The following is a 20461-nucleotide window of genomic DNA, read 5'->3' on the forward strand; positions in this document are numbered from 1 at the left end:
TTGTGAGTGTTTATTGAGCGAAAACACCTAAAGCTCCACGAGGCTCCGGCAGGGGATGGTGGCGAACCCTGCTGTACTCTTCCACCACAACTTTCTCTCACTCTTACTTCCTGTTTCTGTTGTGCCTGTAATTCAAAGGGTCAACCTTGTCACATTCTGTGTCACGCTGAATATCCCCGAGAACTACGTTAAAGGTACACGTGTCTGTGGAGTGCTCAGCCACTTGCACGTTAATTTCATGAGCAGGCTGTTCTGTTGATTGGATCAACTGGAACACTCGATGTCGTAAGCGACAGAGTGCCAACAACAACCTTGATCCAGCAAATTTAGGAACAGATCTATTCTAGCTGAAACCATTTGGTGTTTCATTCAGGCATGGTGTATCTAGTATCACATTATCTAATGTTCCCTTTCTCAACTTGCATCCAGCAGATTAATGATCAAAGTTGTTTCAACTGGGATTATCCTGTGTTATTATTCAGGCATAGTGTATCTAGGACTACATAAAAGGTCATGAATGACCATGGAGTTGCACCTAGAAAGTTCCCCTTCTGGGCACAAGTCCGGGCAAGGTTGTTTATGGAAGACCAGCAGTTGTCCATGCACACCAGCCTCCCCTCTCCACACCACTGATGTTATCCAAGGGAAAGGCAAAGGAGCTGATACAATCGGCATCAGTGATGTTGTAACTCATCTCTACAGCTGAGTGAACTGGAGCAACGTGAAATAAAGTGTCTTGCTGAAGAACACAACACACATCCCAATCTGGGAATTGAACTCACTACCTCATGATTGTGAGCCCGATGTTCAAACCACTTAGTCATGCACCTTCACATATGCAGATGAACATATAGATATACTTTAATCCCTCGATAATCACAGGTGTTACAACCCCCCCCCCCCCATGATAGGTGAAAATCCTCAAAGTAGAAACAGTACTGTACTGTATATTTTTTATTTTTATAAATTGTATATATTTATTTTATTATAAGTGCAAAACACCATGGAGGAATCGACATAAGCATAAATAAACCACGATATGGTGAGGGATTACTGTGTGTGTATGTACATATATATATATATATATGTGTGTGTGTGTGTGCATGTGTCTGTATAAAGGCCCACTTTGGTCATGAATGTCCGTGGGATTGCACCTCGAAAGTTACCCTCTGAGGCACAAGTCCAGGCAAGGTTGTTTTATGGAAGACCAGCAGTTACCCATGCATACCAGCCTCCCCTCTCCATGCCACCGATGTTATCCAAGGGAAAGAAAGGCAAAGGGGCTGATACTGCTTGGTATCAGTGCCATCACAACTCATTTCTACAGATGAGTGAACTGGAGCAACGTGAAATAAAGTGTCTTGCTCAAGAACACAACACACAGCCTGGTCCAAGAATTGAACTCACTGCCTCATGATTGTGAGCCTGATGCTCTAACCACTGAGCTATGCTCCTTCACCTAGGACTACATTATCCAGTGTCTTTCCTTGTTTTTGATGTTGTTTAGCGCACATTTCTTATTGTTTCACCATCCATTTTGTATCACCCACCAGACTCAACACAACATTTTTCTACAATCCTTGCTACCCTCCATGTGCATCCCACTGGAATTCTCCAAAATACCCTTAAAAACACATTCAAAATATTTTACAGATGGCAGTTTAGTTGTAGGATAGATTCTATCACTTTTCATCACCACCACTCTCTTCATAACCATTATCACCACCACCACGACTATCTTTATCATAAACCATTATTACCACCACCACTCTTCATAAACCATTATCAAAACCACCACCATCATCACCCCACCTCATTCCCCATCATAATTGTCATTTTTCTTTTATTTTCCAGGGTGTTACTAGAACTTTCTGATATTCTACGGAAATCAGGCAACTTGAGTATAGCCATATTTTATGTGTTGCGTTGTATCACATTGGCCAGAGATCACCATTTCCAGTACATCCTTAGTTTGGCCATTATGCAGTTGGCACAAATACAGGTATGGTCCTCTAAGGTCTCTTTCTCTCTCTCTCTCTCACAAAGGCAGACCTAGTTGTATGCTTAAGAACCTCACATTGCAATCATGTCATTTGGTGTTCAGTCCCATTTTGTGACACCTTTAGCAAATGTCTTCTACTATAGCTTGTATATATTTGTATGTGTGTGTGTTTGTATGTTCATCTCCCCCCACCGCTTCACAACCAGTGTCTGTTTGTTTACATCCCTGTAACTTAGAAGCACGGCAAAAGAGACCAGTAGAATAAATACCAGACTTAAAAATATGTACTGGGGTTGATTTGTTTGACCAAAACATTTTAAGGCGGTGCCCCAGTATGGCCACAGTTCAATGAATGAAACAAGTAAAAGATAAAACAAGCCACATACATTACCACCACCATCACCACCACTTTCTTCTTCATTATTATGCCTGCTTTTTCCATGTCGGTTTGGCTTGATTGAGGTCCTCTTCAGGCAGTGCATTCTACAACCAAATGCTTGTCTTGATGCCAACCCTTACTAGTCTTTGAGTAAAGCATTTTATTCCAATGTCTTTGAACGCTGAACTGCCAAACAGTACATAAACAGATGTCATCAGTGCTCTAGCAGCGTCAATGTGAGAATGCATCATCATCATTATTTAGTGTCCATTGTTCGTGCCTTGAGAAGGGAGGATGCCCCAAACTGGGCAAGATGGTGTGAGGGCAGTTGCTTTGGCATCGAGGTAGATCCAGCCACCCTTGTTAACGGGGACAAAACCTGGATTTAAAATGATGGATGCTGGCATGGGTTGGATGGTTTGACTGGGGCTGGTAAGCTGGAAAGCTGCACCAGACTCCTCTGATTTTGCATGGTTTTCTGCACCCTTCCTAATGCCAACCACTCCAAGAGTGTAATGGGTGATTTTATGTGCCATTTTGTATGACACCAGTATCTGCATGATTGCGATTTCACTCAGCTTGATGGGTCTTCTTCTCAAGCATGACATACTGCCAAAGGTCTTGGTCATTGCCTCCGTGGGATCCAACACACATAAAAAGCACCTGTGCTGGTGCCACATACAAGTATCCATGCTGGTGCCATGTAAAAGGCACCCGTACTGGTGATATGTAAAAAGCATCAAGGTCACTCTGTAAAGTGTTTTGTATTAGGAAGGGCATCCAGCCATAGAAACCTTACCTAAACATTGGAGCGTAGTGCAGCGCTCTGGCCTACCAGCTCTTGTCAAACTGTCCAACCTATGCATTGTAGGGAATTAGTGATAATGGTACACCCCTCCCACGCAAAGAGTGGAATGAGGCAGTCACTATAAGTATGGTGACGACAGCCAGTATTGAGTGAGTACATGTAGACTGTGTTGATAGTTGTGGCTGTACTGAACTAGTAATTATACTATGATACTGAGTGGGCAATATAACACTCCAACCATTTGAGGATAACAACACTATGACTAGCGGGGGTGGTCTTACAGTGCCAGATAGAAACATCCTATTGACAGTGGTGAGCTGGCAGAAACGTTAGCACGCCGGGCGAAATGCTTAGCAGTATTTCGTCTGCCATTATGTTCTGAGTTCAAATTCTGCCGAGGTCGACTTTGCCTTTCATCCTTTTGGGGTCAATAAATTAAGTACCAGTTTCACACTGGGGTCGATCTAATCGACTTAATCCCTCTGTCTGTCCTTGTTTGTCCCCTCTATGTTTAGCCCCTTGTGGGCAATAAAGAAATAAGAAACATCCTATTGACAACTGTTATACAAAGACAGATACAACAGTGGAAAAAGACTGCTCTCTAACACTATGCTAGCATGGAAAATGGTCATTAAATAATGATGATAATGAGTTCTAGTCGTGATTGTAATTTTGTCTTCCATTGACAGATCTTGATGGGATTGCCTCATCTTGCAATTCCTATTCTCGAGGAGCAAATGATGAATATATTGACCAATGGCACTCTAGTGGACAAAGGCCGGATGCTTTACTGTTACTCAAGATGTACAGTGGCAGCTGCTAAAAAGAGTGAAGACCCTAAAGAAATAAAATCAGGTAAAATTTTGTTGTTTATTTGTTTGTTTCTTCTGTTTTTTTTAATATTCGCTATGGGGTTAAGAAATCTTCAACCACATGGTTTTGGATTCGGTTTCTTTGGGCAAATGTCTTCTGTAATCCCAGGCTGACCAAAGCCTTGTCAGTGGCTTTAGTACACAATGGTCTGAAAACCTGTCACATAGATAGGTATGTATGTATATATGGGGTGGTATCAAAAAGTTCCTGGACTAGTTCTGTAGTGTGCCAACAGGTGGCAGCACACAGCAGTGATCTTCATGAGGCAGTGTTCTGAGTGACATTGCTGTGGTTACTTTGCATGTTGTGAAATTTGTGTTCTTGTCATCACATGTATGCTGTAGTCTGCGATTTTGTCATGGTCAGGAACAAAGCGCCAACATGAAATTTTGCATTAATCTTAGGAAGTCTGCTACAGAGACATTGAGCAAGCTTTGGCAAGCTTACAATGATGAGGCAATGGGTCGTATGCAAAGTTCTCAAGCAGTGGTGGGGGACAAACAGACACGCACACATACATATATATACAGTGGGCTTCTTTCAGTTTCTGTCTGTTAAATCCACTCAAGGTTTTGGTCAGTCCAAGGCTATAGAAGCAAACACTTGCCTAAGGTGCGATGCAGTGGGACTGAACTTGGAGCCATGTTGCTGGGAAGCAAACTTCTTACCGCACAGCCTGCTAGCACCTCTTTTATCATTTGCAATATCTAATCTAGCCAAGCCAAGTCTTTCTTATTTCTGCTTCTTTTATTCTCTCGCCTCACCTGACTTAATCTAACTCTTCTTCTTCCTCCATTTCCAGCTCTGATGTCAGCCATACGGCAAATGTGCACAGTAATCGAATATTTCCAAACTGTTGAAGCATACCAGCTGCAGAAGGATGCACTGTATTACCAGTCCCGGATATGTGAGAGTTTGGCTTACACTGCTGAGAGGAACAGATACGCTCGGGAGTTCCGGCACCTAGACCAACTTTACCCATCAGTCCAGAAAATAGATGTCACACTGTTGTAGAGACACACAGACTCACTGTTTGTCCGTCTGTCTGTTTGTCTCTCTTTGGTTGGAAAGGTTCCGTCATCTTGATAATGGATTGTTATTGGTTTGTTCCTTAGATTTTTTTTTGTCATTGTAATGTATATATATATATATCTATGACCATGTGTGTATACATATGTGTTTGTGTATATATGTATGTATACAGATTTGTGTATATATGTGTATGCATGTGTGTATATGTGTGTTTATATCTGTTCATACACACAGACACACATACAGTGGCTGTGATATGATTTGAACCTTTAACACCTTCACTACCAGTCTTACACTTCATCATCTTGGGCAGCTGAGGCTGTCCGAAACAACACCACCTGATTCCTATACAAGTTCCTTCCATTCTCCAGAGGTGAAAACCTCTCAACAGATTCACTGAATTTTATTTTTAAGTTGACAGATCTTGACTGATATCAAAACCGAAGCCAGTCAGGCAATGCTCTACTGACTGAAAGGTCAACAGTTCAAATCCCTGTCTTCATGTTGGGTTATTTGGATGCCACTGAAGAAGACCCTTTCAGTCCTAATGTAAGAACTCAACACAGGAGGAACCCAACAGAACTGGGTTTAGTGTCTTCTCCAGATTCCAGCTATTACAGGCTCAGTAGAACACTCATCAGTTCAATGCTTACATTGCTGCCCCTGCCTACAGCAAAGGGTTGTCGCTTGTTTCTCTGAAACCTATTTACAACTAGGTGGACTGGGTCATTTTAGAATTGAGTGTCCTTGGCCACAGACACAACGCAGGGAATGGCGATAAACTATGAGCCATATGCATCCCTGCTGGTTGTCCCAGTCTACCTAGTTGCAAATAGGCACCATGAGTAGGTAAAGCCATACAACTGTGTAAGTGAATTGTGTGTTTTATTAGTCTGTTATGTCTAAATTTAAAAAAAAAAAAAATTCACTGTTGTGAATACACCTCAGAGATCGATAAACTCGATCAAACTGTGTTGTGTTTGGGACAGAACATGAAGATGTTAAACAAGTCTTCAGTGGTGCCTCTTATATCCAAACTGGTTCTGAGACTTGATATTCTCTGGAGGTGCCTTAGTAAACCCAAGGAAGTATTGAACTCAACATAACTAAATAAGCAAATGTTAAACTGTAATTTTTCAATAAATACTAATTACAAAAAGTGTTTTTTGTGTATAATTAATTGTCCTTCTTGGCTTTGGGTAAATGAAAATACAGGAGGATCAGTTACTCTTTTACTTGTTTCAGTCATTTGACTGTGGCCATGCTGGAGCACCGCCTTTTAGTCGAGCTAATTGACCCCAGGACTTATTCTTTGTAAGCCTAGTACTTATTCTATCGGTGTCTTTAGCTGAACCGCTAAGTTACGGGGACGTAAACACACCAGCATCGGTTGTCAAGCGATGTTAGGGGGACAAACACAGACACACAAACATATACACACACACACACACATACATACATACATATATACGACAGGCTTCTTTCAGTTTCCATCTACCAAATCCACTCACAAGGCTTTGGTCAGCCCGAGGCTATAGTAGAAGACACTTGCCAAAGATGCCACGCAGTGGGACTGAACCCAGAACCATGTGGTTGGTAAGCAAGCTACTTACCACACAACCACTCTTAAGCCTTTTATTCAACATATTCCCCTCTCAGATTCACAGACTTATTGCAGTGGTTCTTCAGTTCTTCTAAGCCCTGTAAAAGAACTTGGAAGGTTGAGCATCCAACCAGGCCTTTCATAATACCCTTAAAGCAGGGAACTTTTCAGCACTCCTCATACACACACATATATATATATATATATTCAAGGGTGCTGAAAAGTTCCTGGCTCTGGATAAAAGAAAATATAGGTGGCTCAGTTAATTATGATTTTATTCCTCTCTAAGATTCATACACTTACTGCAGCAGTCCTACAGTTTTTCTAAGCCCTGTAAAAGAACTTAGAAGGTTGGACCTCCAACCAGGCCTTTCACAACATCCAGGAACTTTTCAGCACCCCGTCATATGTTTGGTTACAGCATATATGCAGCTATATACAGATGATGGGGGCCATTAATGTTTTTAACCTTTCAGTCAGGACAGAAGTGCTCATGACTCTTTGATACTTTAAACTGGGCTTATCCAGCCTAAATATTGAACCTGTTCTATGTTCAAACCAACCAGATCTGGTCTCTCACACCTACCTTACAATGTCATTTTAAAAATAAACTAACATTGTTGAAACCTTGAAGCTACGAAATAATGCATGATTAATTCAAAACGACGTGAACGAATAAGCATTACATTTGGTAGAGTAATCTGAATGCTAAAGGGGTTGAGGGACCTCCAAGACTGCTGGGAGAGAAGGAAAATACCTGCAAACCAGAGAGCCTGACTGAACCCTACAAAAGACACCAAAAATACCAGCTGGGGGTGTTAACCCTTGAACTCTGAAATTAAATTTCATGGTTATTCTAGTAATGATGTTAAACATGTATCAGAAAACCAGAATTGGTATTTTCTGCAAGTCTTGTTGCTTCACTAATCTTGACTTATCTCAACAGTAAGTTGTTTCAAACCTGACATTCCTCACCAAAAGCTAGATTGGTGTATAAAACTGCTTTCTGTAGTTAAAGATAATGAAATTTTGAGTGGATGTGTATGATTTCTACAATAAAGCCCTAGTGATGGTTTGTCACCCAAGTAAGCCAAGGTGAGATCTGAACTCAGAATGCAAAGTGGCACAGCAAGAATGAGCAGTGAGGATGATAGAAACATCTGGCTGGAGTCACACTGTTTAATTCAACGAAGCTTGTGCTGTTGTGTGGGGTTTTTACCATTGGTGGAAATCATTTATAGAGTTGTTTCACTGCCTGATGGAACAATGTATTTGAAGATGTATACTGAGGGTGCTGCTGTACTCCAAGTATTTACCTAAACTTGAAGACAACTAGAAGCACAGCCAGTTCCTAGAGTTAGGGGAAGCAAGCACCTAAAAAAGAAGCGCCACAACACATACCAAACAATTTATAACTCATTTTCTCTTATATTACGCAAAATATTTAATTAATTATAATATACGTAGTTGATTAATTTCATGTTTCAGTAATGATGTCATTATGTATGAAACTTACAACTACCGATACAGGTGTGATGTGAAATAGGTGAAACTCCATGGGACAATCATCAGAAGAGATTGAGAAGACAGTTCAAAAACACAGGTGGTTGGTCAAATAATGTAATGACTCTAGAAAGTCCTTCTACGGCCAATTGATTAACAAAAATATAGAAGAGTTTTGACTTCTATATTTTTTGTCACACATAAAAATGGTGCCATGACACACACCAAGCAATTTATAACTCATTTCTCTTATATTACATGAAATATTTCATTAGTTGTAACATGTGTAATTGTGATCTACATTCAATAATTTCATGTTTCAGTAATGATGTCGTTAGGTACAAAACTTACAATTACTGGTATAGACATGATGTAAAAAAGATGAAACTCCACGGGATCATCCAGGGTTGAGAGGTTATGACGTCAGGGTTTGTTTTGGTTCTTCAGATGTAAACGGCCACCAACACATCACAGGAGATTGAGAAGACAATACAAAATACACAGGAAGTTAGTCAAATAAAGTAATGACTCCAGAACGTTCTTCTAAGGTCATGCGATTAAGAAAATAAAGGGATTCGACTTTTATCACACAAGTGAACTAAAGAGTTAAAATGTTGAAAAGGCACCAATTTAAAAAAATGTGCTCATGGGGGGGCAGTCGCTCCCCTTGCTCCATTATCAGCTATGCTACTGCAGACAATATAATACACCCCAATACATCAAAGCCTAATTTCCTTAGCAAAAAAAAACAGAAGGGGAGCAAGATGCTCCTCTCCTTTGCAATGGTCAAGAATGATTAATGAAATAACAACTGACAGATATTTATTTGTAGAAAACAAGTTTATTATGAGTTGTTCTAGCGTGTGGCAAAACAAAATTCACCTAAAAGTAGAGCTGTAACAAGCTTCCCAATTGTGTGTTCGTCACAACTACAGGATTAAATATAACTTAATTCTATTTACTATGGAATGGAGATACCTATACATAGCTGGGATTGTCTTTTATCTATATATATATATGCACACATAGATGCATGTGTCTATATATATGTAAGTATATATGTGTGTGTATATACATATATATTTATATATGCATACATACGTGCGTGTGTGTGTATATATATATATCATCATCATCATTTAACGTCCGCTTTCCATGCTAGCATGGGTTGGACGATTTGACTGAGGACTGTCTACATATATGTGTATATATATATATATATATATGTATATATATTTTTTAATATGAGGTCCCAGGTTCAATCCCGCCACATGGTATCTTGGGCAAAACCTTGAGTCACACTGATTCTGTCTGAGGAATAGGTTAAGAGTACATGGGCTTCATTCAGTTTCCATCTACAAAATCCACTCTCAATTCTTTGCTTGGTCAGGGCTGTAGTAGAGGACATATGCCCAAGGTGCAATGCTGTGGGACTGAACCTGAAACCCTGTGGTCAGAAAGCAAGCTTCTCAACCACACAGCCAGGCCTGCTGCTATAGTAAATAGAACTAAATGTAATTGTGACTAGCTTCACAGATATATTTATCATTCACAACAACATATTTAATACTTACACCCTTTAGCAAACAGAACTACACCATATATGTAGGGGTGTGACTACCTTTATTATATGTCATCTTGTTATTCAGAAATAGAATCGTCTCCTGGCAAACTGCGTTTGTCTTTCATGAAGAGATTTTTGGGTGGAGGTTCAATATTCAGTTTCTGACGTAAATCAACAACATTCTCTTCCCAATATTTCTCAAAATACACAGACAGAAGAAATTTTGAATTCCGTCCACAACGAATGGCCCATGGCATAAATTCACTCCAGTATAACTGAGAATGTCTAAAACAGAAGGAAAAACAAAAATTATTATTATTATTATTATTATCAATAATAATAATAAGCCGAGCTGGCAGAATCGTTAGCACCCCGGGTGAAATGCTTAGCAGTGTTTTGTCTGGCGCTATGTTCTGAGCTCAAATTCTGCTGAGGTCAACTTTGCCTTTCATTCTTTCAGGGTCAATAAATTAAGTACCAGTTGCATACTGAGGTCAATAAATTAAGTACCAGTTCAACACTGGGGTCGATGTAATCGACACATCTCCTCCCCCAAAATGTCTGCCTTTGTCGCAAAGTTTAAAAACATTATTATTATTATTATTATTATTATTAAAGGCAATGAGCTGGCAGAATTGTTAGTGCACTGGATGAAATGCTTAGTGGTATTTCATCCGTTACTACGTTCTGGGTTCAAATTCCACCGTGGTTGACTTTGCCTTTCATCCTTTCGGGGGGGGGGTCAATAAAATAAGTACCAGTTGTGTACTAGGGTTGATGTAATCAACTTCCCCCTCCTCCAAATGTCAGGCCTTGTGCCTATAGTAGAAAGGATTATCATCATCATCATCATCACCGTCAACAGATGCAAGCATGGCTGTCTAGTTAAGCAGCTTGCTCTGCAACGACATCATTTTGGGTTCAGTCCTACTGCATAGCAGACCAACCATTGCCTTATGAGTGGTTGATGGAAACTGTGTGGAAGCTGCCATCATGTGTGTGTGTATATATATAGATATGGTGGCACGTAAAAGCACCCATTACACTCTTGGAGTGGTTGGCATTAGGAAAGGCATCCAGCCATAGAAAACCATGCCAAATCAGACTGGAGTCTGGTGCAGCCTTTCAGCATGCCAGCCCAGTCAAACCGTCCAACCCATGCCAGCATGGACAACGGACGTTAAATGATGATGATGGACTCTCCCATCAATTTCGACGTATGAGGATCCGGCAACTTACACTTTCTTTGTCAGTCATAATGCTTATGTCGAATGTGACATTTCAATCCTGCCAGCGATTTGCAGCGAAGCCTGCAGATGTTACAAATATGAGGATTATGGGTCAATGCAGATTGAAATAAAGTTTCATACCAGTTTGACATGATGGTCCCCATTGTGTTCGCTCCAAGTCTCAAAGCTGTTGTGAGCTAAACTGACCGCTGAGTGGTTACTCTTTAGCTTGTCCTTATATCTGAGCCATAGTTGACCAACATTCCTGTGCCCGCTCAGAGGACTTTGGGTAATCTTTCATCACTCATTCTGACGACATGACCAACCCAGCACAATTGCAACTGCATTAGGAAGCTTTCGGTTCCAGCAATCTTACACTTTGCTAAACAAGCTGACATTAAACACACATGTATGTATTTGTGTTTGTCACTCCTACCGCATCCACTGCTTGACAATCAGTGTTGGTTTGTTTATGTCCCTGTAACTTAGTGGTTTGACATAGGAGGCTGATAGAATAAGTGCAAGACTTAAAAAGAAGGCCTGGGTGTGATTTATTTGGCTACATCCTTCAAGGCGGTGCCCCAGCATGGCCGCAGTCAAATGATTGAAACAAAGAATTAAAAAATAAAAGGAGAAAGACAACACTTACTTTGGGCCAAGTCGTAGGGGACCAAAAACTGCCGCAGTTATACACATAGGTAAACCAGTCTGTAGGGCCTCTATCCACTTGACAACTACTTCCCCTAACATGTGGGGAGGCATACCCAGCAATGCATGGATCAAGTCATGGGTCTGTCTGTAACGCAGCATGATGTAGACGAGATCTGGATCATCAACGAAATGAACAGGCCGTCGGCCATCGGGATCGAAACCCTGTCAAAATGAAACAGAGTGGGAGTTAGAAAAATAAATAAATAAAGGAAAAGGAAGAAAAAAGAAACAAACAGAAAACAGGAAAATGTATTCTACTTGTTTCAGCCATTGCACTGCAGCTTTCCTGGGGCAAAACCTTCAAGAGTTTTTGCCAAACAAATTGACTCCAGTAATTATTCTATCAGTCCTTTTTGCTGAACTGCTAGGCTATGGGGACAAACAGACAAAAAGACACCCCCTCACACACATATATATATATATATATATATACATATGTATGCATGTATGCAGACACACATACATACGTTTGAATACATGCACACACATATACATATGTATATACACACACACATATACTCATGTATACACACACACATATACTCATGTATACACACACACATAAATATGTATACATATGTATGTGTACACACACATAAATATGCATACATATGTATGTGTACACACACACACACACACATATATATATATATATATCCAGTCATAGAAAACTATGCCAAATCAGACTGGAGTCTGGTGCAGCCTTCCAGCATTTCTCATGGTCAGACATATTTTACACAGAATATTGGAAATGATTGGTACTGCTTGTGTAACTGTGACACTCATTTATAGCTATCATGCAACATCAAGACATGGAGACACAAACACGTATACATACATACATACATACATATATTCTCTCTACATACACACACATATATACTCTCTCTCTATTTTGATATATGAAGTCTTTATTGCTGACTAAGTCCATGGGGTAAACAGTGACTATAAGAGAAATCCAGGTGAGCTGATATGGAGACAGTGATGCAGATAAACACACCTGGGCTTGATATATAAAATATACACCATCATCATCATTATCATTGTTTAATGTCTGTCTTCCATGCATTTATAGGTAGGATGGTTGACTGAAGCCAGCTAGGTAGAAGACTACCCTAGGCTACTGTGTCTGTTTTGGCAGGATTTTTACGACTGGATGCCCTTCCTAACACCAACCACCCTGCAGAGTGGACTGAGTGCTTTCCATGTGGCACCAGCACAGGTGGTGTCAGTTTTGGCATGACTTTTACAGCTGGATGCCCTTCCAAATGCCAACCACTTTACAGTGTGGACTGGATGCTTTTCACATAGCACCAGCACCGGCAGGGTCACCAAGTAACTTGCAATAGAAGTTAAATGATGATAATGATATGATATGATATGAATGGCTACTTTCAGTTTCTGTCAATCAAATCATCCACTCACAAAGTTTTGGTCAGCCCATGGCTATTGTAGACAACACTTGCCCAAAGTGCCATGCAGTGGGATGGAACCTAGTACCATGTGGTTAGGAAGCAAGCTTCTTACCACACAGCCATGCCTGCACCTATTTGTCAGATAGAAATTGTGTGTGTGAGAAAGGGCGGCGAGCTGGCAGAAACGTTAGCTCACCGGGCGAAATGCTTAGCGGCATTTCGTCTGCCATTACGTTCTGAGTTCAAGTTTTGCCGAGGTTGACTTTGCCTTTCATCCTTTCAGGGTCGATAAATTAAGTACCAGTTACACACTGAGGTCGATGTAATCGACTTATTCCTTTTGTCTGTCCTTGTTTGTCCCCTCAATGTTTAGCACCTTGTGGGCAATAAAGAAATAAGAAATTGTGTGTGTGTGTATATTGGTATAAAGTGGTGTATACGACCTTGAGCCATTTATGCCCCTTACAAAACAGAATACACAGGAGTGGTGGTGGCAGTGGTCATCATCGTCCTCCTCATTATCATCATCATCTTTTAACGTCCATTTTGCATGCTGGCATAGGTTGGACAATCTGACAGGATTGAGCAAGCTGCAGGGCTGCACCAAGCTTCATTGCCAGCTTTGGAATGGTTTCTACACCCAGAGACCCTTCCTAACACCAACCGTTTTACAGTGCGTACTGGGTGCTTTTCTTATGCCACTGGTAAAGTGAGATTGCTAAATAACTTGCAAGACAGGAACTTAGCTATTTGATAAACACAGATCAATAAAATGTTCAGCAGACTAAGTGCTGAGGTTGATTAATATGGTTGACCAAAACCCACCCTTTTGATACCAATCCACCCGAGACCACCCCTGATTCTCAGACACAAATATCTTGTTTTAAAGTGATCTAAATTAAAATATTCCACCAAAAATTCAAGGCTAATTTAAGTTCCAAGCACCCGCTTAATAATGACAAAATTATTTTATTAAATTTTTAATTATTTTAAAAACTAATTGAAACAAGAGGAGAGTATTTCAGCAGAAATACAGTAATGAAATGGTTAACGGCAGTGCCTTCAATAGGTCTACAGTCCAATAACTGAAATCATTAAAGGAATAAAAGAAATTCACTGGACATGAAGAACTCACATTGTAATTAAGGAAACGCCAATATTCTTTACCCAGAGTTCCGTCAGGTAAATTATTGAGATATTCATAATCTATGTTTTCAGTGTTTATAATTGGTTTTTCTCTGCAAATAAAAGGAAATCTGTTTAGGAGTAGTAATGTTCAGATCCAGTTGTAATCCATCATAATCATCATCATCAACCTCTGGACAAGACTGTCTTGACACTTTGAGCCAGTTACTCGATATCCATGACATATAAATGACAGAGATCACAATATTTCCTGGGGGGGGGGGGGGTCCGAAAGGGGTCTCAGGGAGTAGCATCCCTGCCTTCCTGAGTTAGTTTTGTACCATATTTCTTAAAAATCGTGGTAGAGGCCTTGGTCTTGGAACCACTCAAGTTTAGAAACTGAGGTTGGGGGTAAGCAAGGGCATGCTCCCTGTAGAAAATCCAGCTTCAAAAAGCCTCACGATAGTAAGGGAGAATGGGCACCAGCCAGCCCAAAGGTTGGGGTGGGCTGCACCTGCCTGCCTCAGTTGCTATGGCATTGAGGTAAATCCAGCCACCCCCGTTAACGGGGACAAAACCCGGATTTAAAACACTGGATGATGATGAATGGTATGCCAGTCCATCATAGGTTGGGAGGATTGGAGCAGTGAGAAATGAAGTGTTTTGCACAAGAACACAACACACCGCCCAGGTCAGGAATCGAAACCATGACATTGTTATTGTGAGAGTAATACTCCAACCATTAAGACACATGCCTTCACCAGTCCTCATCCAGATGAATGATGGAATAAAGCATTTCAAGATGGAGAGGTCGAAATAAAAGTTTTGTAATACAAGAAATGGAACAAAATAAGCACAGTCAAGTGTTATGTAGATATTGGATGATCTACCGGCTCAGCAGAGAAAAAAACAGAAAATGAAACAAAAACAGAAAAACTACCTACTTCAAAACTAAGCAACCTTCTGGGTCTTGTAACATTTTTGATTTTATCTTCTTCAAAGCATAGTGGCCAGTGGTTTCACCAAATGTGCTGATCATATCTGTAACAGAATATCATAGGTTTATGGGACACACAGTACTGGATTAACCATTAAGTAAAATAAATACATGCTTAGGTCGTCAAGGGAATAGGGTACCACAGAAATGATAAATGTTTTAAGGCACAAAAGAAATCACTTTAAAATTGCTAAAATAATATTCAAAGTGGTTTATATGATCAGAAATATAATTTCAGTGTTCATGGTGTCATAGTTCTGATCAAAGACTTTGCAATTAAAAGAAGTAGGAGAAAACTTCAAATTTAAATAAAGTGGAAGTATACGAAAATAAACATTATTTTCTATCTTATGGTCAGTTTTGTTTCATTTAAGTGCTAAGGGCCTCTATGGGTCTTAATCCGGCCCTGGACACAGTCTCAAGAATATATGTGATATCTGTAACAGAATATAATAGGTTTATGGGACACACAGAGCTGGATTAACTATTAAGTAAAATAAGCATGTGCTTAGAGGATGAAGGGAAGTGGTGGGGAGGGACACAGAAATGGTAAATGGTTTACAGCACAAAAGAAATCATTTTAAACTTGCTAAAATAATATTCAAAGTGGTTCATATGATCAGAAATATAATTTCAAGGCAGCGAGCTGGCAGAAACGTTAGCACGCCGGGCGAAATGTTTAGCGGTATTTCGTCTGCCGTTACATTCTGAGTTCAAATTCTGCTGAGGTCGACTTTGCCTTTCATCCTTTCGGGGTTGATAAATTAAGTACCAGTTGCACACTGAGGTCGATGTAATTGACTTAATCCCTTTGTCTGTTCCTTCTATGTTTAGCCCCTTGTTGGCAATAAAGAAATAAGAAATATAATTCCAAACTGTTCACAGTGATGATCTGACCAAAGAAAAGGAGGAGAAAACTTTTCAAATATAAATAAAGTGGAAGTATACAAAAATAACCATTATTCTCCATCTTATTGTTGGTTTTGCTTCATTTTGAAAAATAAAAATTTATTTTATGGTTTATTATTGTTAATTTTCAATTACATATATTTAGAGGGGCACCAAAACCTTTCAACTGCTTAAGGCCTCTATGGGTTTTAATCTGGCCCTGGACACATTCTCAAGAATATAAGTGATATCTGTAACAGAATATAATAGGTTTATGGGACACAGCAAAATAAGCATGTGCTTAGGGGATCAAGGGAAGTGGGGAACCACTTTAAACTTGCTAAAATAATATTCAAGGGCCTCTATGGGTCTTAATCTGGCCCTGGACACAGGATCTAGAATATATATAATAAATTGTATGTTTATGGGATGTAAACTCGACTCTGTCAGTCATGAATGACCATGGGTGCACCTAAGAGGTTCCCCTCTGGGATACAAGTCTGGGTGGAAAGACACCTCACCAGCAAACACACAACCTAGGGTTGGTTTTATGGAAGACCAGCAGTCACTCATGCATACCAGCCTCCTCTCTTCACACCACCGATGTTATCCAAGGGAAAGGTAAAAGCCAATACAACTTGGCACCTGTGACGTCACAACTCATTTCTACAGCTGAGTGAACCGGAGTCACATGAAATAAAGTGTCTTGCTCAAGAACACAACACACAGCCCGGTCCGGGAATCGAACTCACAACCTCACGATTGTAAGCTCGACGTTCTAATCACTGAGCCATGTGCCTTCACTTATGGGATATAGTGTCTATGATATATATGGTATCTGCAACAAAATATAATATGTTTATGAGATATGGAGTCTATCCTTAGTAGTAAACAAAAAAGCCCTGTTGTCATCTCTGTCCACTACATTACTTGGGTTTAGGTGTGCCCCAGTCAGTTGGTAACCCCTTGATCTTGCATAAATTTCTATTGCATAATATAATTTGTACCCACATACACAGATGATGTCTTGCAGCAGCTGTAGCCAATTGAACTGAATATAGTAATTATTTTCTGCCAATGAGTGATAGGATAAAATGCAATATACGAGCTGACTGGCAGGATCTGAATGCGGTCATTGATGAACGAAATTAGTTACTGCTTAGTGTGTTACTATTTACGCTACGCTTACAGATCTGATAATAATATTACAATAAATTGTACTAAGGTACTACTAATAATAATGGTTTCAAGTTTTAGGGAGTTGGAGTTAGTTGCATGATTATATATTTTATGATTTAAATTTGCCATGTTTTCGAAGGATTGAAGTTAGATTTTCATGTATATTTGAAAGGATTAACCTTTTAGCATTCAGATAATTGGCATTAAGAAGGGCATCCAGCTGTAGAAACCATGCCAGCTCAGATTGGAATCTGGTGCAGCTCCCTGACTTACCAGTTTTCAGTCAAACCATCCAACCCATGCCAGCATGGAAAGCAGACGTTAAACGATGATGATGATGATGAGGTGTCATAGATATTGCTTATTTATTCACGTTGTTTTGAATCAATCATGCTTTCAGATTTTGGTGATCTGATTGTTTATTTTTAGAATAACATTGCAAGGTTGGTGTGAGAGACCTGATCCAGTCAGTTTGAACACAAAACAGGTAGAATATTTGGACTGGATATGGTCTGCTTGAATGAAAGGAAGGGCATCCAGCCATAGAAGCCATGCCAAAATAGACAACTGGAGCCTGGGTAGCTCTCTAGAACAGAGGTCAGCAAACCAGGGTAAATTATCCCAAGTGGGGTAAAAATGAAATTCTTGGGGTTAATGAGGATTCATTAAACATAAGTAAAATTACATAAAAAGCGTGTTCCTCATTATGACGGAAATCTTTCTTCTGGCAACACTGCATCTGTCCAATGTAATGGACATGTTTAAGAGACATCACGCCATTTTGAACTACAAACAGTTTGGTTGTTAAGGCGTTGTCAAGTGACTAAACAGATATTGTTTATCAGTTGTCTATTACCCGCCTTAATCATATTTTTTGACACACGTGTTTTTGCTTTGTTTAAGTAGATTTAAGTAGTTATTCAATTCAACCCTTTAACACGGCTCCTGAGCCTCATTTTATTTTATCCTAGGGTCCCAATATGATGTCTTAATTAATTTTGACATGAGTGGCGTAATATTTTTACACTATACCACACCTCTCAGAAAACCCATAGGAAAGAAATTAAAAAAACAATCTGCTGGTGGGTCAGGAGGGACTTGCTATCATACCACCACGACCCACTGGCAGGATGTGTGGGAGCCGATGTATTAATGAATCGATTGGACCCTGAAGACTGCATCCAGATTGCTCTGGCATCAAAATGCCCCAATTTTGATATAACTGTAACAAAAATGAAACATCATTTCTCCTGAAGTGAAAAAGTTTCTAGAAAAATCCTTTTGTTTCATAATTAGGATATTAGTTTATTTTATCACATTTGTTTTATAGTTTTTAAATTTATAATTGTATTTTCCATATAAATAGATTCAATAAACCTTTTGAATTCAAAGAATCTATCATTTTCTTCCTTAAAAATCAAGGGGGTAATGTCAGTGTAAATAGATATATTTGGGGGTAATTGGTTAAAAAAGTTCCCCGACCCCTGCTCTAGAATGACAACACTTGTCAAACTGTCCAACCCATGCCAGCATGGAGAATGGATGTTAAATGATGATGGTGATGAAAAGAAAAAGAAAAGACAAGCAGTAAAATGTGAAAAATTGAATCCTACCAACCATCTCGCTTGGGGTTATACAGACACATAGCAGCTGAACCAATTGTGAGGAGGGTCCTCTGAACGTTGGTAAGTTTAATGTGCCCTGGGTACTGTAAATCATAGTTCTGGGCTACGCTTGAAGAAAATCTAGCTGTAGATCTGGATATGAGGTCTGAAAAGAAGAAAATGAAAGATAAAAGAGAAAAGTGAAAAGGAATTCTCGTAGAGGTACAAGAATCAGGAATTTGGGGGTGGAGAACAGGGACCGGACAAATTAATCCTTGTCCTGTTAGGATCAAGTAGAATTTCTTAATCAGATCATAGATGTGTTAGTGTGCGTGTGGTGTTTATGTATGTGTGTGTGTGTAGTGTTTATATGTACCATGTAGTTGGGAAGCAAGCTTCTTACCACACAATATATATATATATATATATATATATATATATATATATAATAAAGGATAAAACCATTAAAGATTTTATCAGTGGTCATCATATAATAGAGACCTATTAAGGTGAATTCATATACAGAAATTTAGAATAGTATAAAATACAATTATAATTAAGGGCATAGAATAGACAATATCTATACTGAAAATAGATGCCAAATCGTCAAACTGCTTAGGTGGTTTATAATAGTATATTTTATACTATTATAAATCTCTCTCTGCCCATATATATATATATATATATATATATATATATATATATATATACTCTTTACTCTTTTACTTGTTTCAGTCATTTGACTGCGGCCATGCTGGAGCACTGCCTTTAGTCGAGCAAATCGACTCCAGGACTTATTCTTTGTAAGCCTAGTACTTATTCTATCGGTCTCTGTTGCCGAACCGCTAAGTTACGGGGACGTAAACACACCAGCATCGGTTGTCAAGCGATGTTGGGGGGGACAAACACTGACACACAAACACATATATATGACGGGCTTCTTTCAGTTTCCGTCTACCAAATCCACTCACAAGGCTATGGTTGGCCCGAGGCTATAGTAGAAGACACTTTTCAAGGTGCCACGCAGTGGGACTGAACCCGGAACTATGTGGTTTGTAAGTAAGCTTCTTACCACACAGCCACTCCTGCTTTTTATATATATATAATTTAAAAATAAGATAAAATCTTTATAAGAATTTATCAAAGTAGTTAGCGTGAAAAACCTCATATTAATTATTACCTTTAAATATTTTTATTTATATATATATTAAGGGCATTACTATACATAAATGCCTAACGGTGTTCATCTGGTATGTTGATTTTTTTTGTTCATTTTTATGTCTTGATTATGCTTGCACTGACGATTAAAAAGTGAATTTTGTGCACTAATTATGAAATCATATGATTTGCAGCTGAATCTGTTTTTAAAAGGCTCACTTCGAGAGTTGCATTCCCTCACGTTCGGTACAATGTGTTATTATGGTAGTTTTAACTTTAAGAGTCCCTCCTAGCGTGAGGCATTTATGTATAGTAATGCCCTTAATATATATATATATATATATATATATATATATATATATATATATATATATTGACTGCGCATACTCAA

The 20461-nt window shown here is 39.3% G+C and overlaps 2 protein-coding genes across 7 annotated transcripts in view; one reads left to right on the top strand and one right to left on the bottom strand.

Annotated features, from left to right (window-relative positions):
- LOC106881776 (anaphase-promoting complex subunit 5) overlaps positions 1 to 6253 on the top strand; it is a 41137-nt gene extending 34884 nt beyond the window's left edge. Inside the window, exons 16-19 of one of the 2 annotated variants that reach the window (XR_016238640.1) lie at positions 1855 to 2002; positions 3879 to 4044; positions 4865 to 5810; positions 5931 to 6253. Coding sequence is in view for 1 of the 2 variants with exons in the window: in XM_014932281.3 (XP_014787767.1) it covers positions 1855 to 2002; positions 3879 to 4044; positions 4865 to 5076 (526 nt within the window). In the remaining variant the exon portion in view is untranslated. Of the gene's footprint in view, positions 1 to 1854; positions 2003 to 3878; positions 4045 to 4864 lie in introns of both variants that reach the window. The other variant, XM_014932281.3, reaches the window with a different exon arrangement.
- A 2768-nt stretch (positions 6254 to 9021) lies between these two features.
- Positions 9022 to 20461, bottom strand: part of LOC106881774 (ubiquinone biosynthesis protein COQ4 homolog, mitochondrial) — a 12462-nt gene continuing 1022 nt past the window's right edge. For 2 of the 5 annotated variants that reach the window (XM_089343135.1, XM_089343136.1), the window contains exons 2-6: positions 18926 to 19078; positions 15189 to 15285; positions 14255 to 14375; positions 11643 to 11866; positions 9807 to 10049 (exon numbers count right to left, since the gene is read on the bottom strand). In XM_089343135.1, coding sequence (XP_089199261.1) covers positions 9842 to 10049; positions 11643 to 11866; positions 14255 to 14375; positions 15189 to 15285; positions 18926 to 19078 — 803 coding nt within the window. In that variant the 3' untranslated portion in view covers positions 9807 to 9841. Of the gene's footprint in view, positions 10050 to 11642; positions 11867 to 14254; positions 14376 to 15188; positions 15286 to 18921; positions 19079 to 20461 lie in introns of those variants that run through there. The other 3 variants (XM_014932277.3, XM_089343137.1, XM_052977210.2) reach the window with 3 other exon arrangements.

Source organism: Octopus bimaculoides, chromosome 27 (assembly GCF_046866305.1).
Source record: "Octopus bimaculoides isolate indiv1 chromosome 27, ASM4686630v1, whole genome shotgun sequence".
NCBI classification, from domain to species: Eukaryota; Metazoa; Mollusca; class Cephalopoda; order Octopoda; family Octopodidae; genus Octopus; species Octopus bimaculoides.